This window comes from Dama dama, chromosome 18 (genome assembly GCF_033118175.1).
Source record: "Dama dama isolate Ldn47 chromosome 18, ASM3311817v1, whole genome shotgun sequence".
Taxonomy (NCBI): domain Eukaryota; kingdom Metazoa; phylum Chordata; class Mammalia; order Artiodactyla; family Cervidae; genus Dama; species Dama dama.
Genome location: NC_083698.1, coordinates 42,500,952 through 42,525,603, shown reverse-complemented (window position 1 = coordinate 42,525,603; position 24,652 = coordinate 42,500,952). Strand labels below are relative to the sequence as shown.

The 24,652-nt window shown below is 37.6% G+C and overlaps 1 protein-coding gene across 1 annotated transcript in view; it reads left to right on the top strand.

The window, feature by feature from the left end:
- The window catches only part of RELN (reelin), a 536,272-nt gene that overhangs the window by 364,142 nt on the left and 147,478 nt on the right, over nucleotides 1–24,652 (top strand). The window contains exon 20 of the mRNA XM_061165186.1: nucleotides 1,334–1,570. Coding sequence (XP_061021169.1) covers nucleotides 1,334–1,570 — 237 coding nt within the window. The remainder of the gene's footprint in view (nucleotides 1–1,333; nucleotides 1,571–24,652) is intronic.

The following is a 24,652-nucleotide window of genomic DNA, read 5'->3' as shown; positions in this document are numbered from 1 at the left end:
AATTATAATTTTCTAACAATGCTAATACAGTAACATTAAATTAATGTATGATGTTTTTATTATTAAGCCAGTTTGAATATAGTTTCATTATTTTATTATTTCTTTGCTATGTTGACATAAATAATTATTATTTAATAAATATTTAGAAAAAATAAAGAGAATTACTGAAATAACTTAAATTTTACTCTTTTAATCAACTCACATTGGTTAAAATATTAGCAAATTATGTACTTAAAAATAATAAATTTATGGTAACTATGTCTTTTTAGCTTAAGAAATGCTTTTTAGTTTATATTTCTGTATTTGAACATTGATTTCTCCTATTTAAAAAGTCTGTTTACTCACATTTCAAAAAGCCCTGCCACTTTTTTACTGTTTTTATCATCAATGATTGTAATCAGATTATTCCACCCCATATTTTCATGTACAGATTATTTAAAGAAAAAATAGACTTTATTTTTAATAAGTTTCAGTACACAAAAATTATATTTTCAAGATGTGATTTAATGCTTCTTTGTGTAATAACTAAAAGATGAACATAATACAAATATGAAAATCAATCTACTTTTTCAGTAATCCAGCCTTAGACTTTGAAGTTTTTAAATAATTTTTTTCTAAGTTATCCAACTAGTTACCTGCCTTAGGGAGTTTTTCTTTGCTCACTAGGAAAAAGATTCAGTCCTTTCAGTGTGCGTTAACGCAGACAACTCTCCTGGTGTTTAATTGTACATTGATGGAGATAAATGTTCCATTTGCCATTCACTTCACATCTCACCTTGTGTATGGATGTGAGCAGCATGGTACTGTGATTTATGGAGCTTTCAAGCAGATGTCATTGCAGTGGCAATTAATGTATGGTTCCTGCTGCTGTGTACAATGATTGCTCCTGGAAATTAGATATTATTCTTAATTTTCTTCCCCATTTGTCAGATACAGGTTTGTTGTCATAGCCACCATGACAGAGCAAGTGACCTCGCACACTATGCTAAACTCATGGGAATGAGAAAGTGCCATGGTTCCTACCAGTCCAAAACTATAATATGTGTAACAAGCTGCCAATGTTCTTTACCAGACTTAGGCGAATCTTGCCACATTGACAACTGTGTTTTATTGGGTTAGTGTCTCTGAGAGCAACTGAGTGAAAGCAGTCATATTTTTGATGTATCAAGACTTTGTTGCAGTCAGACAAGAAACTGGAAAATCTAAAAAATGTTTGTCAGTGGGAGAATTGTTTTTTCAAATATTATACTGCAGAAAACAAGATCCTGTTATAAATGTTTATATTTTAAGACCCCAAAATAATCCAAATTTTTACTTCTGTTTTCTGCTTTAGAATAATCTCCGTAGAATTACCAGATGATGCAAGACAGTTTGGAATTCAGTTCAGATGGTGGCAGCCATACCATTCTTCCCAGGGAGAGGATGTATGGGCTATTGATGAGATTATCATGACATCTGTACTTTTCAACAGCATTAGTCTTGACTTTACCAATCTTGTGGAGGTCACTCAGTCTCTGGGATTCTACCTTGGAAATGTTCAGCCGTACTGTGGCCATGACTGGACCCTTTGGTAAGGATTTCATCTTTGTTCTTGTTGTTACATTTTGCATTAAGGATTGAAACACAAAGATGACCTTCCAATCCATCTAGCACTTAGTCTTTTGTATTAATTGAACACGAACCATTTGAAAAGTCATTATTATGTCTATAAGTAAGTTATCTTGGGAAAGAAGACTGAAAACAAAATACTGATAGATTTAAATAAAGATAAATCTTACTGTATTTATTAATCTTGAATTTTTACTTTCCCACCATTACACATAAAAACCCTCTTCACAAAGTGTTAATATCTAAAGTGACTAACATATTCTCCCTTAAAGGAGGTCCATCATGATCACGGTGAAAATTGAAATCACTTTAATGATTATTTTAATAAAATTTCTCATGAGATGTTTTATTTTCATGCTGTCTTACATAAAGTCGAAGAAGTTTTTCCATCCCTGATTTGTTTACTAAGATCTCCTTTGTTTTAAAATGAATTTATTTTAGTTGGAGACTAATTACTTTTATCAAGATTGGACCAGTGACTTGTATAGCTAATGTCAGTGGAGTTTCAAGATTGTAGAATCTCTTAGTCAAGATAACTTTCATTCTTAGGTTTGTTTCTCCCTATGATCACATGCAAACTTAATTATACATTAAGTGGTAAATGAATAATTTAAGACTGTGATTAGTACTTCAGAAACATCAGTAGGTTGACACAATAGTGATTAACTAGAGTCAGGAGGTGGCCACTTTAGATATCTAGGAGGAAGCTATGTTTGGGTAATTCAGAGAATGGATACAATGCATTCCACCAATTGGAAAAAAAAAAAAAAAGAACAGGAAGTTCCAGGCACTTGAAGACCTGAAGGAAGAGCATTCAGCTACAGGAAACTTTGTAGTGCAAAGACTCCCATAGCATGAGTGACTATGGCATGTTCAAAAATCAGGAAGTATGCCAGTGGTGCTGGAGCCTCAGGGATGAGGGAGCAAATGTCAGAAATGGAAGCCAAGAGATGTGCAGAAGCCTGATCAAGTAGGAGTTTCCAGGCTTAGAGATGCTACATTAAAACTCAGGTCTGTAAAATCTCAAAACTCACAGCCTTCATCACTGTGCATACTACCCCTCTCTGGGTTCCCTTAGAACTTTAAGCATGATTTAAGAATAATTTTCTGAGTCTTTTACTTTCTCTTGAGTCATGGTCAGACCAATTTAATTTCTCCAGATGAATCTCACCAAAAGCTATTCACTGAAATTGTCTCCAGAGAGCATATCATAAATGACCCATCAGTGACCTTATCATAATTAGAGGTAAATTTTACACACCATTGCACATAAAATTACCTTTGATGGGAACTGTGCATGGACAGTCACATCTCACACACAGCAGGCTAAAATTCTAGCATCAAAATGACAGCTAATGGAATGGAAGTACAGCTGATCACTTTTGCTGTGAGCACTGTCCAACTAGATAAAATGCAATTTCTATATGACAAAATATAAAAAGTTATATTCTGTATTTTCTAGTTGATAGCCTCAGATGCTTGTTTTTGTACATGTTCTTTCTTAGACCCAGAGTCTTCAAAGAAAATAAAGGGGTGAAGCAAATAAGATATAAAGATGTAAAGCAAAATGAGAGTTCTTGGAATTTTATGATTCTGAAATTTTAAATTGACCTGAATTAACCACCATCCAAATTGATCTTATATCATAAACTGTATCCCCCAAGTTTGTGTAGCAGTTTTTCTTTCCAGCACTTTTAATACAACAAAGAATCATTTCACGAATGCAAGTCCTGTATCATGTTTATTTTTTTCATAAATAGTTAACATCTGCTCAAATGAACTCCAAAGTTGCTGAGCATTTTAATTTAACACTTGGGTTGAATGCATGATAACAGCAGTTTAATTTCTGTGCTTTGATCAAAACCCTAAGAACAATATTCTTTCACACAAGCCTGATGAATATTCTTAACCCACCACTGCTTTAATTGGTGGAGATACATTTACTTTGTGAAAGTACAATCACAGTAATTATAAAACACCATAAGAAAATATAAATAATTGTACAATCCCCATGGGCACCTTGAGCAACGCCATAGGAGTTTTATTAACAGCCACATGTGAGCAATCAGATTTGACTTTCTGATCTTCTCTGAAACGAAAAGGAGTTGTCCTGGTTGTGAAACAACAGAGAGTATACTCTGGTGGTGATAATGAGACTAGAGAAACACATTAACCGCTTTAATAAGGATGTGAAAAATGCTCTGTACTCATTAAAGTGAAACAACATGCAAGGTTTCAAACTGCTCCGATTTTCTTAGCCAATGAATCAGAATAAAGCCCCTTTTAATGACACCGTTTTCTCTCTGCTGCTGTTGAGGAATATATTGTCCAAGTTCAGTGTGAACTCATTTTAGTGATATTTTTCAGAAACACTTATTACAGTATTAAAATTCAAATGATGACATTGACCAACTATTTATCATAACTCCCGAGTCCTAAAACAAGTTTGTTTTTTTTTTTTCTTTTTTAGTGTAAAACCTTTGGAGCATGTTATCTTATTAAGTAAAAATTTTTTGAACATGTTCAAATATGTGGCCTCTGGCCTTCAATGACCTTGCTTCTCTCAAGGGAAATTTTGAAATGTATACATGTTTGCCACAAATGACTGGTGTTAAATTAATTATTGTTGGCTTTTCCCAGCTGTGAGTTCATTTGGTTCTCATTTTCTAACTTATGACTTTCCATGGGCATGGATTCCTGTCACTGAGAGTGTTCTCCAGGGAAAACTGGGACAATTGCTTTTTCATTAGAAGAACTACAGTCAATATGCTAGAAATCACTTCACAGTGTGTCAGAGCACGCTTTTCCATGTGGAAATGAATTGCTTTTAATTATTCGTAGTACTTTCCTTTCTTCCATGTGTAGTCTCTGAAATCAGAACCTCTGTCTGCTTTATGTTCTAAAGATAGTCTTTAAAGCCCCTTCCATGTATTTTAAGATCACTAATGGAATTATTTTAATTGATATTTATTAAAGGTGAATTGACCAATACTATTAGCGATAATACCAAGGCACATTTACATTCCTCTGTCTTATCTAGTATACAGGTGGGAAGGAATTGCTGTTTATTATGCAGAGTTTTCTTTTTTAATGTAGAGTTTTAGTTTCAAAATGTGTAAAACTGTGAGAGGATGGTCATTATAGCATATTAGAATTGGCAGTTGGTTATAGTAGAAGACATAAAGAGTTTTCCAGACAACCAAAGACTAAAGGAGTTCAGCACAACTAGATGGGCTTTACAAGAAATGTGTTAAAGGAGCATCTTCAAGCTGAAAGAAAATGGCTCTAATTGATAACAGGAAAACATGTAATAGAATAAATGTCACTGGTAAAAGTAAATATATAGTTAAATTCAAAACACTCTCATGTTGTAGTGTTTGCATGCTTACTAAGTCATTTCAGTAGTGTCCACCTCTTTGTGACAAATATGGACCATAGCCCACCAGGCTTTTCGGTCCATGGGATTCTCTAGGCAAGAATACTGGAGTGGGTTGCCATACCTTCCTCCAGGGGATCTTCCTGATCCAAGAATCAAACCAATGTCTCGTATGTCTCCTGCATTGGAGGGTTGGTTCTTTAGCCACCTGGGAACCTTATGTTGTAGTGGTGGTAGGTAAATCACTTATAAATCTAGTATAAAGGTTAGAAGACAAAAGTAGTAAAAATAATTATAAATACAGTAATTTGTTAACAGAAAAGATAAAAAAATATATAAATTATGACCCCAAAACATGAAACATGGTGGGGGAAGTTAAAAATGTAGAGCTTTAATATTCATTTGACTTAAGTTGTTATCAACTTAAAATAGACAGTTATATATGTAAGATATTTTATATAAACCTCATGGTAGCTGCAAAGTAAAAACTGTAATAGATACACAAAAGATAAAGAGAATGGAATCCAAGCATAAAAACTACAGAAAATCATCAAATCATGAAGAAAAAGAGCAAGAGAAGAAAGGAAGAAATGAATTACAAAATTACAAAAGAAAGAAATTACAACCAGAAAACAACTAACACAATGACAATAGTAAGTTTTAGTAAGTCCAAACCTTTCAAAAATCATTTTGAATAAAATGGATTGATTTCTCCAATCAAAAGCCAGAGTGACTGAATGGAGTAAAAGAAGCAAGATCCAACTATATACTGCCTCTAAGAGTCTCACTTCAGCCTTTAAGATAGCACATAAACTCAAAGGGATGGGAAAAGATATTCCATACAAACAGAAGCCAGAAGAAAGCAGGAGTAGCTATACTTATTTCAGACAAAATAGACTTAAAGCAAAGACTCTAATAAAAGATAAAGATAGGTGTTACATAATGATAAAGTTACTAGCCCAACAAGTCTATAAAACATTTGTAAATATTTATGCACCCCAACATAGGAGTCCCTAAATATATAAAGCAAATATGAACAGACATGAAGGGAAAAATCAACAGCTATACAATAATAGGAATGGACTCAGTTTTCTACTTTCAATATTGGATTCACATAGAATATCAGTAAGAAAACATTGAACTTAAAAGACAAGTTAGACCAGATAGATTTAACAGACATTTATTAAACATTACATCCAAAAGTAGAAGACTGCATATTCTTCTCAAGTGCACATGGTACATTCTCCAGGTTAGAGCATATGTTAGGCCACAAAGCAAGTCCTAACAAAGTTAAGAAGTCTGAAGTCATGTCAAGCAATTTTTCCAACCACAATGGTATGAAACTAGAAATCAATTACAAGAAGTAAACTGGAAAATCCACAAACATGGAAATTAAACAATGTGCTACTGAACAATGGGTTGAAACATTAAAGAATGTCTTGAGACAAATGAAAATAGGAATACAACATAACAAAACATATGGAATGGGAATTCCCTGGTGGTCAATTGCTTAGGAATCCATACTGACTATCAAGGGCCAAGGTTCAGTCCCTGGTTGGAGAACTAAGCTTGTGCAAGCCTTGCAACATGGCAAAAAGAAAAAGAGAGGGATGGATCCAAAGCAGTTCTAAGAGAGAATTTCATAGTAATAAATGCCTGCATTAAGAAATAAGAAAGATGTCAAATAAACCTAGCTTTGTACTTCAAGGAACTAGCTGAAAAAGGACAAAATAATTTCAAAGTTAATAGAAGGAAAGAAATAACAAAGATCAGAGTGGAAATAAATGCAACAGATACTAAAAAGATAATAGAAAGATCAGTGAATCTAAGAGGTGGTTTTCTGAAAAAAATAAACTGAGTAGACAAATTTTTAACTAGACTTAGCAAGAAAAGAGAGAAGGCTCAAATAAAATTAGAAATGAAAAAGGAAACATTACAGCTGACACTACAGAACAGTAAAGAATCATAAGAGGCTATTAAGGACAATTATATGCCAACAAATTGAACAATCTAGAAGAAATGGAGGAATTCCTAGAAACATACAACCTACCAAGACTGCATGAAATAGAAAATCTGAGCAGACTGATTACTAGAAAGGAGACTGAATTAGTAATCAAAAACCTCCCAGAAAACAAAAGCCTAGGAGCAGAAGACTTCACTGGTGTCTAATTCTTAGACATTCTAGAATTAATGCCGATTCTTCTTAAACTTCTCCAAAAAGTAAAAAAGAAAGGAATACTTCCAAACCCATTTTATAAGGCCAGCACAACTCTGACTCCAAAACTAAGCAAGAATGTAATGAGAAAAGAAAATTACAGGCCAAAAATTTTGATAAATATAGATGCAAAACTTCTCAGTAAAATATTAGCAAATCTAATCTAACAACACATTAAAAGAATATACATCATAATCAAATTGGATTTATTCCTGGGATACAAAGGTGAGTCCACATATGAAAATCAATCAAGTGATATAACACATTAACAAAATGAAAGATAAAAACATATGACCATCTCAATAGATGCAAAAAAAAAAAAAAATCTGTCAATATTCAACATCCATTTTTAATTAAAAACAAAAGCAAAAAAGAACCTCTTAACAAAGTAGGTATAAAAGGAACATGCTGCTCTGCTGTGCTTAGTTATTCAGTCTTGTCCGACTTGATGCAACCCCAAGGACTGTGGCTGGCCAAACTCCTCTGTCCATGGGGATTCTCCAAGCAAGAATATTGGAGTGGGTTGCCGTGCCCTCCTCCAGAGTATCTTCCCAACCCAGGGATCTAACCCAGACCTCCCACACTGCAGGCAGATTGTTTACCAGCTGAGCTACCAGTTCTTATTGTTCAGTCGATCAGTCACATCTGACTCTTTGCACTTCATGGACTGCAGCACTCTAGGCTTCCCTGTCCTTTACCATTTCCCAGAGCTTGCTCTAACTCAAGTCCATTGAGTTGGTGATGCCATCCAACCATCTCATCCTCTCTCATCCCCTTCTTTTCCTGCCTTCAATCTTTCACAGCATCAGGGTCTTTTCTAATGAGTAGGTTTTTCACATTAGGTAGCCAAAGTATTGGAGCCTCAGATTCAGCATCAGTCCTTCCAATGAATATTCAGGGTTGATTTCCTTTAGGATTGACTGGTTTGATCTTCTAGCAGTCGAAGAGACTCAAGAGTCTTCTCCAACACCACAATTCAAAAGCATTGATTCTTTAGCACTTAGCCTTCTTTGTAGTCCAACTCTCACATCCATACATGACTGCTCAAAAAACCATTGCTTTGACTATACAGACATTTGTTGACAAAGTAATGTCTGTGCTTTTTAATAGGCTGTCTAGGTTGGTCATAGCTTTTCTGCCTAGGAGCAGGTGTCTTTTAATTTCATGGCTGCATTCACCATCTGCAGTGATTTTGGAGTCCAAGAAAATAAAGTCTGTCACTGTTTCCATTGTTTCCCTGTCTATTTGCCATGAAGTGATGTGGCCACATGCCATGATCTTGGTTTTTTTGACTGTTGAGTTTTAAGTCAACTTTTTCACTCTTTCACTTTTATCAAGAAGCTCTTAAGTTCCTCTTCACTTTCTGCCATAAGGGTGGTATCATCTGCATATCTGAAGTTATTGATATTTCTCCTGACAAAACTGATTCTAGCTTGTGCTTCATCCAGCCCAGATTTCACATGATGTACTATGCATATAACTTAAATAAGCAGGGTGACAGTATACAGCCTTGAAGTACTCCTTTCCCAATTTGGAACCAGTCCGTTGCTCCATGTCTGGTTCTAACTCTTCCTTCTTGACCTGCATACAAGTTTCTCAGGAGGAAGGTCAGTTGGTCTGCTGTTTCCATCTCTTGCAGAACTTACCACCATTTGCTGTGATCCACACAGTCAAAGGCTTTAGTGTAGTCAGTGAAGCAGATGTAGATGTTTTTCGAGAACTCTTGCTTATTTGATGATCTAATGGTTGTTGGCAATTTGATCTCTGATTTCTTTGCCTTTTCTGAATCCAGCTTGAACCTCTGGAAGTTCTCTGTTCACTTACTGTTGAAGCCTCACTTGGAGAATTTGGGGCATTACTTTGCTAGCTTGTGAGATGGGCGGAATTGTGTGGTAGTTTGAACATTTTTTGGCATTTCCTTTCTTTGGGATTGAAATGAAAACTGACCTTTTCCAGTCCTTTGGCCACTGCTGAGTTTCCCAAATTTGCTGACATATTGAGTGCAGCACTTTCACAGCATCATCTTTTAGGATTTGAAATAGCTCAGGAATTCCATCACCTCCACTAGCTTTGTTCGTAGTGATGCTTCCTAAGGCCCACTTGACTTCACACTCCAGGATATCTGGCTCTAGGTGAGTGATCACACCATCGTGGTTATCTGGGTCATTAAGATCCTTTTTGTATAGTTCTTCTGTGTATTCTTGCCACCTCCTCTTCATATCTTCTACTTCTGTTAGGTCCATACCATTTCTGTCCTTTACTGTACCCATCTTTGCATGAAATGTCCCCTTGGTATCTGATTTTCTTGAAGAGATCTCTAGTCTTTCCCATTCTATTCTTTTTCTCCATTTCTTTACATTGATCACTGGGGAAGGTTTTCTTATCTCTCCTTGGTATTCTTTGGCACTCTGCATTCAGATGGATATTTCTTTCCTTTTCTCCTTGCCTTTCACTTCTCTTCTTTTCTCAGCTACTTGTAAGGCCTCCTCAGACAACCACTTTGCCTTTTTGCATTTCTTTTTCTTGGGAATGGTTTTGATCACTGCCTCCTGTACAGTGTTACAAACCTCTGTCTATAGTTCTTCAGGCACTCTGTCTATCAGATCTAATCCATTGAATCTATATGCCACTTCCACTGTATAATCATAATGGATCTGATTTAGGTCATATGTGAATCATCTAGTGGTTTTTCCTACTTTCTTCAATTTAAGTCTGAATTTTTCAGTCCCAGGGAAGCCCATAAAGGGAACATATCTCGACATAATTAAAGCCATATATGACAAGGCTACTCAGTGATGAAACCCTGAATGCATCTCCTCTAACATCAAGAATAAGACAAGGATGCCCACTCTCATTACTTTTATTCAAAGTTGTCCTGAAATTCCTAGCCAGAGCAGTTAGGTAAGAAAAACAAAAGTCTCCAAATCTGAGAGGAATAAGTAAAACAGTCTTTATTTGCAGATTTTACTATGTGTAGAGAAATGAAAGATTCCACCAAAGCTGTTAGAACTAATAAACAGATTCAGCAAAGTTGCAGGATACAAAATTAATAAACAAAAAGTAATATCATTTATATATATTAACAATGAACTGTCTGAAAGAAAAATTAAGATGATTGAATTTATAATTGCATCAGAAAAAATAAAATATCTATTAATAAGTTTAAGCAAGGAAGTGAAAGATCTGTATATTTAAAACTGTAAGACACTGATTAAAGAAATTGAAAAGACACAGATAAAGGAAAATATATTCTGTGCTCATGGACTGGGATGATTAATATAGTTATAATGTCCATACAACCCAAAGCCATCTTCAGATTCAGTGCAATCCCTATCAACATTCCAATCTCATTTTTCACAGAAATAGAACAAGCAGTTCTAATGGTTGTATAAAAACCACAAAAGACTTCAAGTAGACAATCTTGAGAAAGAACAAAGCAGAATATATCACACTCACCAATTTCAAACAATTTTACAAAGTTATAGTAATCAAAACAGTGTGGTATTGGTATAAAAAGAACACATAGATCAATACAGAACAGAAATGAGAGCCCGGAAATAAACCAATGCATATATAATTTAATTTTTGACAAAAGAGACAAGAACATGTGGGGAAAGGACAGTCTCTTCAGTAATTGGTATCTGGGAAAAAAGTGCTGCACTCAATATGCCAGCAGATTTGGAAAACTCAGCAGTGGCCACAGGACTGGAAAAGATCAGTTTTCATTCTAGTGCCAAAGAAGGGTAATGCCAAAGAATGTTCAAACTACTGTACAGTGCACTAATTTTGCATGCTAGCAAGGTAATGCTCAAAATCCTTCAAGCTAGACTTCAACAGTACATGAACTATGGACTTCCAGAAGTACGAGCTAGATTTAGAAAAGACAGAGGAACCAGAGATGAAATTGCCAATACCTGATCATAGGAAAAACAAGAGAATTCCAGAAAAACATCTGCTTCATTGACTACACTAAAGCCTTTGACTGTGTGGATCACAGCAAATGGTGGAAAATTTTTCAAGAGATGGGAATACCAGACCACCTTACCTGCCTCCTGAGAACTCCGTGTGCAGGTCAAGAAGCAACAGTTGTAACCAGACGTGGAAAAATGGATTGGATCCAAATTGGGAAAGGAGTACTTCAAGGCTGTATATTGTCACCCTGTTATTTAACTTATGTGCAGAGTACATCATGCAAAATGCTGGGCTGGATGAAGCTCTAAGTGGAATCAGTACTGTCAGGAGAAATATCAATAACCTCAGATATGCAGATGACAGCACCCTAATGGCAGAAAATGAAGAACTAAAGAGACTCTTGATGAAGGTGAGTGAGGAGAGTGAAAAAGCTGGCTTAAAACTCAACATTCAAAAAATGAAGATCATGGCATCTGGTACCATCACTTCATGGCAGATAGATGGTGAAACAATGGAAACAGTGACAGACTTTATATTGTTTGATTCCAAAATCACTGCAGATGGTGACTGCCGTCATAAAATTAAAAGACTCTTGCTCCTTGGAAGAAAGCTGTGACAAACCTAGACAGCGTATTAAAAAGCACATATATTACTTTGCTGACAAAGGTCTGTCTAGTCAGAGCTATCGTTTTTCCAGTAGTCATGTACATATGTGAGAGTTGGACCATAAAGAAGGCTGAGCACCAAATAATTGATGCTTTCAAACTGTGGTGCTGGAGAAGACTCTTGAGAGTCCCTTGGACAGCAAGGAAATCCAACCAGTCAATCCTAAGGGAAATCAACCTTGAGTATTCATTGGAAGGACTGATGCTGAAGCTGAAGCTTCAGTACTTTGGCCACCTGATGCAAAGAGCAGATTCACTGAAAAAGACCCTGAAGCTGGGAAAGATTGAGGGCAGGAGGGGAAGGGGGTTACAGAGGATGAGATGGTTGGATGGCATCATCAACTCAATGGACATGAGTTTGAGAAAACTCCAGGAGTTAGTGAAGAACAAGGTAGCCTGGCATGGTAGAGTCCATGGAGTCACAAAGAGTTGGACACAACTGACCAACTGAATAAAAATAGCCACACACTAAAGACAAAAACTGGACCACTATCTTAAACCATACACAAAAAATTAACTCCTAATGGATCAGAGACTTGAACATAAGACCTGAAGCCATGAAACTCCTAGATGAAAACTTAGGGAGTAAACTCCTTTACATATGTCTTGCCAATAATTTTTTGAATTTGACACCAAAATCAAAGGCAATAAAAGCAAAAAAAAATCACAAGTGGGACTATATTAAACTACAAAGCTTATGCACAGCAAAGAAAGCTATAAACACAATAGAAACACAATCTACAGAATGGGAGAAAATATTTACAAATCCTCTATCTAATAAAATGTTAATATCCAAAATTTATAAAGAATTCAAACAATTCAGTAGCCCAGAGAAACCTAAACATTTTGATTTTGAAAATGGGCAAACAATCTAAATAGACATTTTACCAAAGAAGACATGCAGATGCTGAACAGGTATGAAAGGTTGTTGCTGACCCACAAAAAAATGCTGGGATTCTTGGCCTTCAGAGGAGAAGAATTCAATCCGGGGCCAAAGATAAGGCTTGATCGCTCAGAGCTTTTGTGCAATAGAGTTTTATTAAAGTATAAGAGAGATAGATAAAGCTTCTGACATAGATATCAGAAGGGGGAAGAAAGAGTAAGCCCTTGCTAGTGTTAGCAGTGGAGTTATATACCTTTTAATTGGTTATTACAATGAATCAAAAGAATGTCTCAAGTTTGTGAAAATTTTACCAGACCTACTCTCACAATTTACATTTTAGGATAACAAGATTAGAATTTAACAATAGAAAGATCCTCCAGACCCACTCCCATAATAAACATTCTAAGATATGAGGATTAGTCAGACGGTTTTCAGGAAGGAGAAACTGTCCTCCAGCCGGATACATTGTTGTTGTATAATCCCTAGTCATGGAAAAAGCAAGAGAGTTCTAGAAAAATGTCTATTTCTGCTTTATTAACTATGCCAAAGCCTTTGACTGTGTGGATCACAATAAACTGTGGAAAATTCTGAAAGAGATGGGAATACCAGACCACCTGACCTGCCTCTTCAGAAACCTGTATGCAGGTCAGGAAGCAACAGTTAGAACTGGACATGGAACAACAGACTGGTTCCAAATAGGAAAAAGAGTACGTCAAGGCTATATATTGTCACCCTGCTTACTTAACACTTATATGCAGAGTACATCATGAGAAATGCTGGGCTGGAGGAAGCACAAGCTGGAATCAAGATTGCGGGGAGAAATATCAATAACCTCAGGTATACAGATGACACCACCCATATGGCAGAAAGTGAAGAAGAACTAAAGGGCCTCTTGATGAAAGTGAAAGAGGAGAGTGAAAAAGTTGGCTTAAAGCTCAACATTCAGAAAACCAAGATCATGGCAGCGGGTCCCATCACTTCATGGCAAATAGATGGGGAAACAGTGGAAACAGTGGCTGACTTTATTTTTCTGGGCTCCAAAATCACTGCAGATGGTGATTGCAGCCACAAAATTAAAAGATGCTTACTCCTTGGAAGGAAAGTTATGACCAACCTAGACAGCATATTAAAAAGCAGAATTACTTTGCCAACAAAGGTCCATCTAGTCAAGGCTATGGTTTTTCCAGTGGTCATGTATGGATGTGAGAGTTGGACTATTAAAGAAAGCTGAGCGCTGAAGAATTGATACTTTTGAACTCTGGTGTTGGAGAAGACTCTTGAGCGTCCCTTGGACTGCAAGGAGATTCAACCAGTCCATCCTAAAGGAGATCAGTCCTGGGTGTTCATTGGAAGGACTGATGTTGAAGCTGAAACTCCAGTACTTTGGCCATCTGATGCGAAGAGCTGACTCATTTGAAAAGACCCTGATGCTGGGAAAGATTGAGGGCAGGAGGAGAAGGGGATGACAGAGTATGAGATGGTTGGATGGCATCACAAACTCAATGGACATGGGTTTGGGTGGACTCCGGGTGTTGGTGATGGACAGGGAGGCCTGGCGTGCTGCAGTTCATGGGGTTGCAAAGAGTCGGACACGACTGAGTGACTGAACTGAACTGAACTGACAGAGTTTAAATTGAGTTGTGTAATTGACTAAGACTAAGCAATGCATAGTAAAAAAAATGTTTGTGGTTTTCTCCTCCTTGAGAATTCCAAACCCCCAGTCTCCACTTTGAGAGCCCCAGACCCCTTTTTCCTCCTTGGGGACCCTGGACTTCTTATCAATCTGCTTAGGAATTGACTCTCTCAGGTACCTGAAAAGATGCTCAACATCACTAATCATCAAGGAAACGACAAATCAAAACCACAAGGAGATGTCACCTCGCACGTATTAGAGTGGCTATTATTGAAAATAAGAAATAACAAGTATTGCCAAGGATGTGGAGAAAGGATATCCAATGCACTGTTATTGGGAATGTAAACTAGTGTATCTACTATGAAACACTATATAGAGGTTTCTCAAAAAATTAAAGATAAATTCCATACTATCCAACAGTTTTACTTCTGGGTATATGTCTGAAAGAAATGAAATCACTGTCTTGAAAATATATTTGTACCGCCCATGTTTGTGGCAGCCTTATTTACAACAGCCCAGACATGGACAGGGCGGCCTGGCGTGCTGCGATTCATGGGGTCGCAAAGAGACGGACATGACTGAGCGACTGAACTGAACTGAGGCATGGAAATAGTGAGAGTGCCCGTCAGTGTGTGAATGTATGATAAAGAAAACATGGTACATACAATGGGATGTTTGCAGCCATAGAAAATAAGGAAATTCTACCATTTTGACAACATGGATGGGCCTTGAAAAAACCCAAACTTACAGATACAGAGAACAGATTGGTGTTTGCCAAAGGTGGGGAGAAAGGGGTGGGCAAAATGGGTTGAGTTATCAAAAGGCATGACCTTTTCACTTACAAGATAAAGTTCTGGGGATATAATGTGTAGCATGACTGTAGTTAACAATACTGTATTTTATATTTGAAACTTGCTAAACGAGTAGATCTTAAAAGTTCTCATCACAAGAAAAAAATTAGTAACTGTGTGAGGTGATAGATGTTAACTTATTGGAGTGATCATTTTGCAACATATACGTATGTCAAATTGTTGTGTTACACACCTAATACAGTGGTGTGTGGCAATTATATCTCCATAAAACTAGAAAAAAGTAAAAATTGATAAGATGAACTAAGAAAAGCTAATTTTTTCCTTTAATTATGCCTGAGGAAAAGGAGATTTAGTTAAAAGAAGATTTAGAAATAAGAGAGATGTATTGTAGAAATGTTGAAAGGATCTGCTAGTTGCTTTCATGGGCAGTAGAAATAGAAGTTATGTAATATTACTCAATATGTCTTTTTTTTTTTTTTTTTTTGCATATACAAGTGAATCACTAGCTCCAGTCATGGTAGGATCACTTTTTAGAAGAGAAATTTCCTAAAGGAAGTAGTGAAAGTAAAGAGAATATAAAAGAAACACACAGGAAGTGAAACTAGCTGTGAATGACAAAAGGCATGAGGAAAACAAGGGTGATTTTTTTGTGGTATGTAATGTTGTGATGGGAAGACTTTGGAAGCCTTTCCAAACCAACCCCAGGTGACATGGTCAGCCTGGAGATGTAGGGAAGCTGATTTGTAAAAGAAGGACAACAGCTGTAGGATGGGTGGCCCAAGTCAGAGGGAGTGGACAAATGGCTACAAGTTCAGGACATTCAAAAAGTGTATATTCATATCTCATGGGGCATCTATAAGCATGCACAGCAAAAAGGAAGCTGTATATTTTATAAGAAGCAAGAGTTGCCTAAGGCTCAGGCTAAAAGTGTGTACATGCATGCTAAGTTGCTTCAGTTGTGTCCGACTCTGTGTGACCCTATGGACTGTAGCCTGCCAGATACCTCTGTCCATGGGATTCTCCAGGCAAGAATACTGGAGTGGGTTGCCATGTCCACCTCCAGGGGTCTTCCCAACCCAGGGATAGAACCTGCATCTCTTATGTCTCCTGCATTACAGGTGGATTCCTTACCACTTGTACCACCTGGGAAGCCCAAAAGGATCCTAAATGCCTGTTTATCTCATAATACAAATTAAATACAACTCACTTCCAATAAGAGGTAGGAAATAGTACTGTAGCTCTACTAACTTTGAAGAAAATCAATAATATATTCTTACATAATAATATAACAGAACTGAAAAATGACTGAAATGTATTTTAAGCTATACAGGAAGAGCTATAAAGTAGTTGTCAAGGTACTTCTAAGTTATAAGAATCACCAGGTATCAACAATAATGTGTAGTGATGTATAACACAAAATGATTTCCTAATTGATTAGGAGAAATCCCTTCAGAGCTCATGCTTGCACACACCTGATATATACATTTAGCAAGAAGTGGGCCAAACATTTTTTAATGAGATCTACCTCTTCTTCTAGGGCTTCCCTGATAGCTCAGCTGGTAAAGAATCTGCCTTCAATATGGGAGAGCTGGGTTCAACCCTTGGGTGGGGAAAATCCCCTGGAGAAGGGAAAGGCTACCCACTCCAGTATTCTGGCGTAGAGAATTCCATGAACTCTAGTCCATGGGGGTCACAAAGAGCTGGACATGACTGAGAAATTTTCACTTCACTTCAATCTTTTCTTCTGCTATCTTTTGGTTAATTTTTCAAAATAGGATTTATGTGTTTGTGGATATTAAGAGTCTTTCCTACATGCTAATGTTTATTCCTTTGGACTGGTCTCATGAAAATAGTCATGAGGCAAAGGAGGTTGCCTGATACTAATATAAGGAATTTGTCATTTGTAAACATTCACAAAGGAGAAGTTGGGTTAGTGCCCCTCTGAAACTTTGGATAGCTCACAAGAAAAACAAGTTTACGGCTATCCCTTTATAAAATGAATCTGCTCATAGAATAAAAATAACAGCCAAGTAAATATCTTTAGGAATTTTCTTTCATTGAGCATCAGCCTATAATTTATATAGAAATTTTGTCAGTTTAAATTGTTTATTAGTAATCCTATTCTTGGGATTATTTTTTTACAAAGATTATTAAAAAGAATAAATCAACTCAAATTGTGCTGCTGAAGAAAGTCAGTTGGAGTGAACTCACTCCCAAGAGCCATTTCAACTACCATTTCACAGTAAGTGATTAGGAAGGTTAGCAGATAGATAAGATTAATACATTGAGTGACAAACTGAAAAGTCACTGTTATTTTCAGCAGCTGTGAAAAAAGTATTTTCAGTGCCCAAGGAAATACCTCTATAAAATTGATAATGTAATTGAAAGTTGCTCAGTCATGTCCGACTCTTTGCAGCCCCATGGACTATATAAGTCCATGGAATTCTCCAGACCAGAATACTGAAGTGGGTAGCCTTTCCCTTCTCTAGGGGATCTTCCCAACCCAGGAACTGAACCCAGGTCTCCCACATTGCAGGCAGATTCTTAACCAGATGAGCCACAAGGAAAGCAATGTAATTGAATATACTCCCAAATAGATTTACAAATGACTTTCTAAAATAAATCCTATTTACTAGGTTTTTTCATCATGAGGATTTCATTACATGAACTTTTTATTCATTGACAGGCTAACATATATTCAGCTGTTTATTGATTGCACTACAGGCACTGTTTGTCCTGTAGGTATAGTACTTGGTACTAAAGATGAAGGTAGACAAGCCCTTTGTTTGTGGAGCTTATTTTCTAGAGGAGAAAAACAATAATGAACAAATTTGTAATAATATTCCAGATAGTGACAATTGCTGTGAGGATAAAGGAATGGACTGTTAGGTAGCATAAGTGGAAACTGAGACTATTTTAGGTAAGATGTTTAGGGAAGCCCTCTTGGGAGTGTAGAGACCTCAGAATAGTGAGAAAGAAGCACTAAAGTGAAAGTGTGCAAGGAAACCATGACAGGTAGAAAGAATAGCAAGGTCAAAGGCCCTGAGGCAAGCAAGGGACTAGATTATATCAGGGCCTCACAGAGCAGTAGAGGAGTTTGGGTTTTATTCTAAGCGTGACGCATGCTATGTGCTAAGTCACTTCAGTCGTGTCCGATTCTTCGTGACCACGTGGACTGTAGGCCGCCAGGCTCCTCTGTCCATGGGATTCTCCAGAGAAGAATATTGGAGTTGGTTGCCATGCACTCCTCCAGGGGATCTTCCCAACCCATGGATCAAACCTGCATCTCTTACACCTCCTGCCTTGGCGGACAGGTTCTTTATCACCCAGGCACCACCTAGGAAGCCCCAGTGTGTTATGGGTTATGAGAATTCAGTAATTAATTTGAAGCAAGGGAGTGATGTAATCATATTTTTAATATAATTGTAGCTGCTGTGTGAGAATAGATGGTATGAAGTAATAAGAAAAGCTCAGAGGCAAGTAGTGTCATCCACGTGTACTTACTAGAATGTTGCTAGAAATAGTCCAATGGGCCATTTGAAAATATATGTTGGAGAACAAAAGCTTAGAAATGAATGCCAAAGGAATGAATAAAATGGCCATGTTCCCAGAATCATGTCTTGTTGATGTCCACACAGTTGACTTTTGAGTCATTTATTTCTCCAAAATTAGATTTTCCTAAAACTCTTCCTAAGAACTAAGCAGCTAAGTGAGATTTCAGAAGTAAGAGAACCTACCACTGAACAAGTTAACAGCAGAAATCTGCATTTCATGATCTGGATTCAAGGTACCTCTGGCTTGTTGAAAAAGCAATTCAGTAGGCTGAGATTGTTACTTTTCTACAGACAGTGGTTCACAGAGCTCTGCGGTAGGCCCTGGGTGAGCTGACCTAGTCAGCCTTTCCTGTCTCCCTGCCTTTCATTCATTCCACCCCAACCACATCGTCCTTCCTTCTCTACTCCTTCTCTACTTCAAGCCAAGCTCTTTCCTCTCCCAGCACCTTGTATTGCCTATGCCTCTTCCTAGGAAGTTCTTTCATTGGTGTCAGTGCCAAGCCTCCAAGTTTTCCAGGGAACTGGAAAAAGTCCAAGGACTTGAAAAATGAATATTGTTTCAAAAATATGATATTTTTAAATGGTAAAAATAAAATTAATAAATTAAATTAAGTATATGTAAAACACAACATATGCCAACTCCATTAACTGCTAAATTTAAATATTAATAAAATTTTATGCTGTTGGTAATAATTTTTTGGTCAGATTCCTGAGTATATTGAGAAGTCACAGCCAAATGTATATTCTATGCATTATAAGTAGCCAAATAAATTTCAAAGGCAAAATTATAAAATCTACTTGAAGGTTTCTGCACCATATATATATATATATATGTAATGTGGAACATGGGTGCATTTTAATAAGCTTGCCATGATGTGTGATGGAGTTTCCAAAATTAAAAGTGTCAAAGTCCTATAAAAGTCTTAAAATGGCCCTGCTTCAATACTCACTAAATTAGTACACACTAGGTGACTGCATATGGTTGGAAGGATAAAGAGAAAATTTTGGAGAGCCCTCATGTATCTTTCTTTCTTGCCTCACCTCTTCCCTCCAAGCTGAACATTTTCATTCAGGGCTCTCAGGCCTAACTATATGGGGCCAGTGTGTTCCTTCCCGAAAGGATGTGAGATGCAAGAGAAAATAGGAAGGAGATGACAGAGAGAACAGGAGTGTGTTGAAAAGGCAAGCCCTAATTATAAGCAGTGTAAATATGGACTGGGCAAGTTCGCTTCAGCCAAAATTGGTTCTGGGGTTATTATGGATGCAATGTAAGAATAACAGGAGTAAGAGGGTCCAGGACAGCCAAAGGTCGGAGATGAGTTAAAGTTATTAACAGAGGCTGGAAACAGCAAAAGCTTCTCTGATTCCTCTCCTCCCATCAGAAGAGGTAGGAAGTCTTATAGGTGAAAAGGGCTCCTGACAGCTTCGTGCTAAGTCACCAGCATGTCTAACTCTTTGCAGCCCTATAAACTGCTGCCCGCCAGGCTCCTCTGTCCATGGAATTCTCCAGATAAGAATATGGTAATGGGTTGCCATTTCCTTCTCCAGGGGTCTTCCTGATCCAGAGAGCAAACCCACAACTCTTACATCTCCCGCATTGGCATGTGGGTTCTTTACCACTAGCGCCATCCGGGAAGCCCCCCGCCGCCCCCGCCCCTGGCACCTTTGCTACTCTCACACCCACAGGTTCCTGGCGGGGCACTGCAGGCACTGCCAGAGTTGAGAGGAGCTCTTTTCCCGAGTCCTTGGTCTCCCAGCTCTCTGACAGCCTGTCACCTTTCTGGCCGTCAGTCTCTCTCTCCTCCTCGCTTTGGGGGCCAAAGCCCAGTCTGTGCTCTGTGCAGACTTCCTCTCTGTCTGGTACCTGGCAGACATTTCCCTTTTCCTGCCACAGTTTACTCCAGCTGCTGAACATTTCCTAAAACTGCAGTGAGGTGGACAAAATGAAGATTCAACTGAGAAATGACAGAAATCTTTGAAAGCATACAAATTTTTGTAAACTTTTAAAATGTCTATAAACATTTTTAAATTTACTTATTTATTTTAATTGGAGGCTAATTACTTTACATTATTGTAGTGGGTTTTGCCATACATTGACATGAATCAACCATGGATGTACATGTGTTCCCCATTCTGAACCCTCCTCCCACCTCCCTCCCCATCCCATCCCTCAGGCTTGTCCCAGTGTGCGGGCTTTGAGTTCCCTGTTTCATGTCTCGAACTTGGATCTATTTCACGTATGTTAATATGTATGTTTCAACACTATTCTCTCAAATCATCCCACCCTTGCCTTCTCCCACAGAGTCCAAAAGTCTGTTCTTTACACCTGTGTCTCTTTTTCTGTCTCACATACAGGGTCGTGGTTATCATCTTTCTAAATTCCATTTATATGCGTTGATACACTGTATTGGTTTTTTTCTTTCTGACTTACTTCACTCTGTGTAAACTTTTTTCGTTGGAGTATAATGGCTTTACAGTGTTGTACTAGTTTTCTGCTGTATGGGAACGTGAATCAGCTCTGTGTATACATGTATCCCCTCTCTCTGGAGCCTTCCACCACCCCCATTCCATCCCTCTAGGTCATCACAGATCACAGAGCTGAGCTCCCTATGTTACACAGCAGCTGCCCACTAGTTATCTCTTTTACCGATGTATGTCAATGTGACTTTCTCAATTCATCCTCCCCTCTCCTTCCTCCACTGTGTCCACAAGTTTCTCCTCTACGTCTGTGTCTCTGTTCTTGCCCTGCAAAAAGGTTTATCAGTACCATTTTTCTAGATTCCATATATGTGTGTTAATACACAATATTTACTTTTCTCTTTCTGACTTCACGCTGTATGACAGACTAAGTTCATCCACATCACTGCAAATGACCGTTTTTTGCGTGGCTGTGTAATATTCCATTGTATATTAATGTATTATGTACCACATCTTCTTTATCCATTCATCTGTCAATGGACATTTAGGTTGCTTCCATGTCCTGGCTATTAAATAATGTAAATAATGTAATAATGTAAATAATGCTACAAAGAACATTGGGTGCATGTATCTTTCTGAATTATGGTTTTCTCATGGTATATGACCAGTAGTGGGATTGCTATGTCATACGGTAGTCCTATTTTTAGTTTTTTAAGGAACCTCCATACTGTTCTCCATAATGGTTATATCAATTTATATTTCCACAAACAATACAAGAGAGTTCCCTTTTTCCACACCCTCTCCAGCACAAAATTTCTACAGACTTTTAGAACTAGATTTTTTTCCCCCCTTTATTTATTTATTTTTTCAGTGGGTTTTGTCATACATTGATGTGAATCAGCCATAGAGTTACACATATTCCCCATCCCGATCCCCCCTTCCACCTCCCTCTCCACCCGATTCCTCTGCGTCCTCCCAGTGCACCAGGCCCGAGCACTTGTCTCATGCATCCCACCTGGGCTGGTGATCTGTTTCACCATAGATAATATACATGCTGTTCTTTCGAAACATCCCACCCTCACCTTCTCCCACAGAGTTCAAAAGTCTGTTCTGTATTTCTGTGTCTCTTTTTCTGTTTTGCATATAGGGTTGTCGTTACCATCTTTCTAAATTCCATATATATGTGTTAGTATGCTGTAATGTTCTTTATCTTTCTGGCTTACTTCACTCTGTATAATGGGCTGCAGTTTCATCCATCTCATTAGAACTGGTTCAAATGAATTCTTTTTAACGGCTGAGTAATATTCCATGGTATATATGTACCACAGCTTCCTTATCCATTCATCTGCTGATGGACATCTAGGTTGCTTCCATGTCCTGGCTATTATAAACAGTGCTGCGATGAACATTGGGGTGCACATGTCTCTTTCAAATCTAGTTTCCTCACTGTGTATGCCCAGAAGTGGGATTGCTGGGTCATATGGCAGTTCTGTTTCCAGTTTTTTAAGAAATCTCCACACTGTTTTCCATAGCAGCTGTACTAGTTTGCATTCCCACCAACAGTGTAAGAGGGTTCCCTTTTCTCCACACCCTCTCCAGCATTTATTGCTTGTAGACTTTTGGATAGCAGCCATCCTGACTGGCGTGTAATGGTACCTCATTTTGGTTTTGATTTGCATTCCTCTGATAATGAGTGATGTTGAGCATCTTTTCATGTGTTTGTTAGCCATCTGTATATCTTCTTTGGAGAAATGTCTGTTTAGTTCTTTGGCCCATTTTTTGATTGGGTCATTTATTTTTCTGGAATTGAGCTTCAAGAGTTGCTTGTATATTTTTGAGATTAATCCTTTGTCTGTTGCTTCATTTGTTATTATTTTCTCCCATTCTGAGGGCTGTCTTTTCACCTTACTTATAGTTTCCTTTGTTGTGCAAAAGCTTTTAAGTTTCATTAGGTCCCATTTGTTTAGTTTTGCTTTTATTTCCAATATTCTGGGAGGTGGGTCATAGAGGATCTTGCTGTGGTTTATGTCAGAGAGTGTTTTGCCTATGTTCTCCTCTAGGAGTTTTATAGTTTTTGGTCTTACATTTAGATCTTTAATTCATTTTGAGTTTATTTTTGTGTATGGTGTTAGAAAGTGTTCTAGTTTCATTCTTTTACAAGTGGTTGACCAGCTTTCCCAGCACCACTTGTTAAAGAGGTTGTCTTTTTTCCATTGTATATCCTTGCCTCCTTTGTCGAAGATAAGGTGTCCATAGGTTCGTGGATTTATCTCTGGGCTTTCTATTCTGTAGAACTAGATTTTTTTAAAAGTGATTGGAATTAGCTGCTGGTGTGTAGACTTGGGGAGAATTGGGCTAGTTACGCAGGAGATAAAGGTGAGTAACTGGGCTGCAAATGGACCTTTGTGCTCCTAAGAAAGACATGGAGTCACTCTCTGTGGCTCCCAACAGAGTCACTGGTCTACCTGCCATCTCATAGTAGCACCTGTGCAGGTGTGTGCAACCTGGTTAGAAAGAGAATATAGTGTTCATTGTGGTCACAACCACTGTGTACAGACATCCTGAATGTCTAACCTAGGTGACTTATTTCCCCCCAGTTCTGTCTCCCACACATAAAACTATCTCATCCTTGAGAGAAAACTGCTATTAAGCACCCAATTTTTTGTTAAGATTTGTTTTCCAGGAGGCTGCTTTCTGTAGAAGCTGAATAAACAGCAGCCAAGCAGCTTGATTTAAGCATTTTATAGCTTAAAGCAAAATGCTGGTCCTGACTTGAAGAACCATGTGCAAATTTCCAAACTGAGAAAATAGAAATGAGACTGAAGAAGCTAAAGAATATAAACTATGTACTTTAAATAGGAATTGTAATGATAAGCAAAATAAAGCAGGAGCTAGGAACAGAGGTATAAAAGGAGACTGAAATACATGCTGTAAAGCACACGTATTCCAAAATATTTTCTATTGCCAAGTCAAACTAACAAGATAACTAAGGATTTCACTTAGAAATCCATAAGGACTTTTAAAATGAAGTATTGAATAAACACATGAAAAAATGCATTCGTTATATGTAGAAATTTCAAATTTGTTTGAAGCTGTAGATGGATTGAAGTAAGTAAAAAAGATTGTCATAAAATACATTTGTATCTAGAAATTTCTTACATAGAGAATTACTCCAGTTGAGAAACCAGTAAAGAGAATATAGTCAGGAAAACAAAGGGAAAATTAATAAAACAACCTATCATATGAATACAATATGTTAAGGCCTCATGTTTTACATCTTCTTTCTCTAAAATCCTCATTGAAGTGATCGAGACACCATAACAAAGAAAAAGCTGTACCATTTTTCGATTTTGAAAGTTGAATGAGCTTCTTGAAGAAGTAGGGTGTGGGAGGAAAATGTGGTGGTGAGAGTGGAATGAGTGAACCTTAGATGACTCCTTGCTCCTGGCCCCGATTCTTTGAGGCTGAGGCTGGGGCTCAGTATCAGAAACACAGGTGATGCCATAGAGGGTGGCTGTCAGCAGAAGTATGGAAATTCAGGTGTCTCCACACATTGAATAACGCAGAATGCAAAAC